Source organism: Rhizophagus irregularis, chromosome 7 (genome assembly GCF_026210795.1).
Source record: "Rhizophagus irregularis chromosome 7, complete sequence".
Classification (NCBI taxonomy): domain Eukaryota; kingdom Fungi; phylum Glomeromycota; class Glomeromycetes; order Glomerales; family Glomeraceae; genus Rhizophagus; species Rhizophagus irregularis.
Window position 1 is genome coordinate 4,110,279 of NC_089435.1, and position 2,810 is coordinate 4,113,088.

Sequence of the window (2,810 nt, forward strand, 5' to 3'; positions counted from 1 at the left end):
ATTTAGTTCAAACTCCTTGTATTTCCTGTAACTGATTTTGTTAGGATTAAAAAGGAAATTATAACTTATGTCTTTTTCTTAAATATCACGTAAACAGAAATTATCTAATTTTGGTTGGTTGTTTTTGGTATTCAAAACGGGCTAAAAGTTCAGAAAATGGTTGCGTTGTACACCGAAAAATGCGATCGACCGGAAATGAACAGGGCTATTTTGAAGCGTTACGGTCAAAATATTCTGTAATAAATTCAATAACTTATATTACGCTACGTAACTTATCTCATCTGGTAATTCAAGTTTCTAAAATAATCATTCTTATTTATTACAATCGTAATATTTCACATTTACACAAAATAAAGTGGCCAACTACATAATGATCAAATATATTTTACCCGAACATGTATTTATTTATTGACTTGAAAATTATCTCCTTTATTAAAATAAATGGGATATTAAAATATATGGGGGGATATTAAAATATAAAAAATATATGCGTAGTCAATTATTATTTTATTTTTTATATTGTTTTTTTAATCGCCTCATTCTTTTTTTTGTCTCTTCATCCGTACTACTTATATAAATTCTTCCGCCTTCCTCCTCGTCTTCTTCTCTTATCTCGTTTTCTTCCTCTTCTTGTAATACTTCTTCTGCTTCGTCCTCTACTTCTTCTGCTTCATCAACTTCTGCTGCTTCATCAACTCCTTTGTTTGTCTCTTCAGCTTCTTGGGAAGCTTCTATTTCGTCATTATCGGAATATGAATAATTATCCTTACTTGTAATTTTTTTCTAAGAAGTAAAACAAAATTAGTTTTTAAATATTACTATTTATTCAAATTTCTAATGCTTACCAAATTCTTCGTTAAAACGGGTTTTATGACAGATTCTGTAACCTGAATATGTAAATTTTTCGGATTTAAAATAATTTCACAAATACTTATTGCATATGCAATTTGCATATTAGATAATTGATTTTTGCCTTTAAGTATTTGGAGGATTCTCGACATATATGTTTCTGGATCCGGATTCTTGATTTTTTTGAATAAATTACCGTAACAATTTTTCACGGCTGGGCTCCCTTTCCATTTTCTTATTTCGCTTTCCTTTAATGCCGTGTTTACGGCAGGGATTGTGGGAAGGTTAAATTCTTTAAAAACGACATACATTATGTCTTTCACTTTAGAAGCTAAAGAACCCCGGGCACTACGATGTTTAGCTAGAAGCTAAAGAAAAGATTTTAAATTTAAATTTTAATAAATTAATGTAAAATCGTAATTTCTCAAAACTTACGGGAGAAGCAATGTTTTTTTCATAAAATATAATCCATTTATCATATCTTTTAAACCGTTTAATAAAATCATCGTAGTTTTCATTCATATAATTATTAGTGAACTCTCGAAGTTCATCGGGGGTAGGATATATTGAAGCTTCAAGTAACTTTTTAGCAACTTCTTTGATTATTTTCTATAATCAAGAATATAATGATTTAATGAGGAATTACTACTAAATGTTCAACCATGATTTATGTAAATATTTGTATTTTTGGGTCTTACCTTTATATATTCTTTATCCCCTTGATTACTATCATTATTTTTATCGACCGATTCTTCTACTTTCGATACTCTGTTTTCTAAAGCCTTTTGGTTGGAAATAATTATATCCAGTTTGGATAAAATTTTTGTATTCTGGCGCAATATTTTCGTTAAAGCTTCTTTATAACAGTAGAATATAAATAATATAAATAATAATATATTAGTAATAATTATTTTTATTTTTCAAAAATATATAATTTAACCAACCATTAATTAATTCATCGGAAGATTCGTCGGTTTTTCTCCGTTTGTCTACATGCTCGACTGTTTCAGTGTTTTTTTTTTTTTTTATTATTATTTTTGTCCATGATTGAAAAAATGAAAAAAAAAGAGAAATTTAACAGATAGAAGAGAAGAAAGGAGTTTAACGGATGAATTGAGAGAGAAAAGAAAGGGGTTGGTTAATGGATAAAGGAGAGTTTGAAGGATGCCTGTGAAACAATAGCATGAGTTTTTTTTCTGTTAGTGGACTTGCATTGCGTTGCAAAATTTTTTTTTTTTTTTTTGAAAGGATTTGTTAAGGGGTGTGAAAAAGAAATAGAAAAGACATGAACTTGCATATATTTCTAAAAAAAAAAAAAATCTGGGAACATTTGCAAATCCAGTAGAAGAAAAAAGGTATAAAAAAAAAAAATCTGGGAACATTTGCAAATCCAGTAGAAGAAAAAAGGCATGAAATGAAAAATGAGCAAAACGCTCGAGAGACTAAATCTGCAGACAAAAAAGATGAGGACCAAGCCTAAACGGATAGATTGAAAGGGGTTGGTTAATGGATAAAGGAGAGTTTGAAGGATGCTTGTGAAACAATAGCATGAGTTTTTTTCTGTTAGTGGACTCGCATTGCGTTGCAAATTTTTTTTTTGAAAAGGATTTTGTTAAGGGGTGTGAAAAAGAAAATAGAAAAGACATGAACTTGCATATATTTCTAAAAAAAAAAAAAAAAAAAATCTGGGAACATTTGCAAATCCAGTAGAAGAAAAAAGGCATGAAATGAAAAATGAGCAAGACGCTCGAGAGACTAAATCTGCAGACAAAAAAGATGAGGACCAAGCCTACAGAAGATGAACAGAAACAATGCATATTTATATATTTTATTGTTTGTAAATCTTTCTATATACTGTTGTTTGTTAAAAAAAATTATTTGATCATTATGCGTAATGATCGACTACACAACAAGTTTAATTTCATGCAAAGCCTATATATTTCTAGATCGCAATAAATATA

The 2,810-nt window shown here is 28.9% G+C and overlaps 1 protein-coding gene across 1 annotated transcript; it reads right to left on the reverse strand.

Annotated features, from left to right (window-relative positions):
- Positions 1-507: 507 nt before the first annotated feature.
- On the reverse strand, positions 508-1,796 carry OCT59_027643 (uncharacterized protein; the record flags this gene model as incomplete). The annotated part of the gene is made up of 5 exons (XM_066137133.1): positions 508-783; positions 846-1,217; positions 1,285-1,458; positions 1,548-1,631; positions 1,794-1,796. The coding sequence occupies 5 exons, from the start codon at positions 1,794-1,796 to the stop codon at positions 508-510; spliced, it is 909 nt and encodes a 302-aa protein (XP_065993550.1).
- Between the last annotated feature and the right edge of the window lie 1,014 nt (positions 1,797-2,810).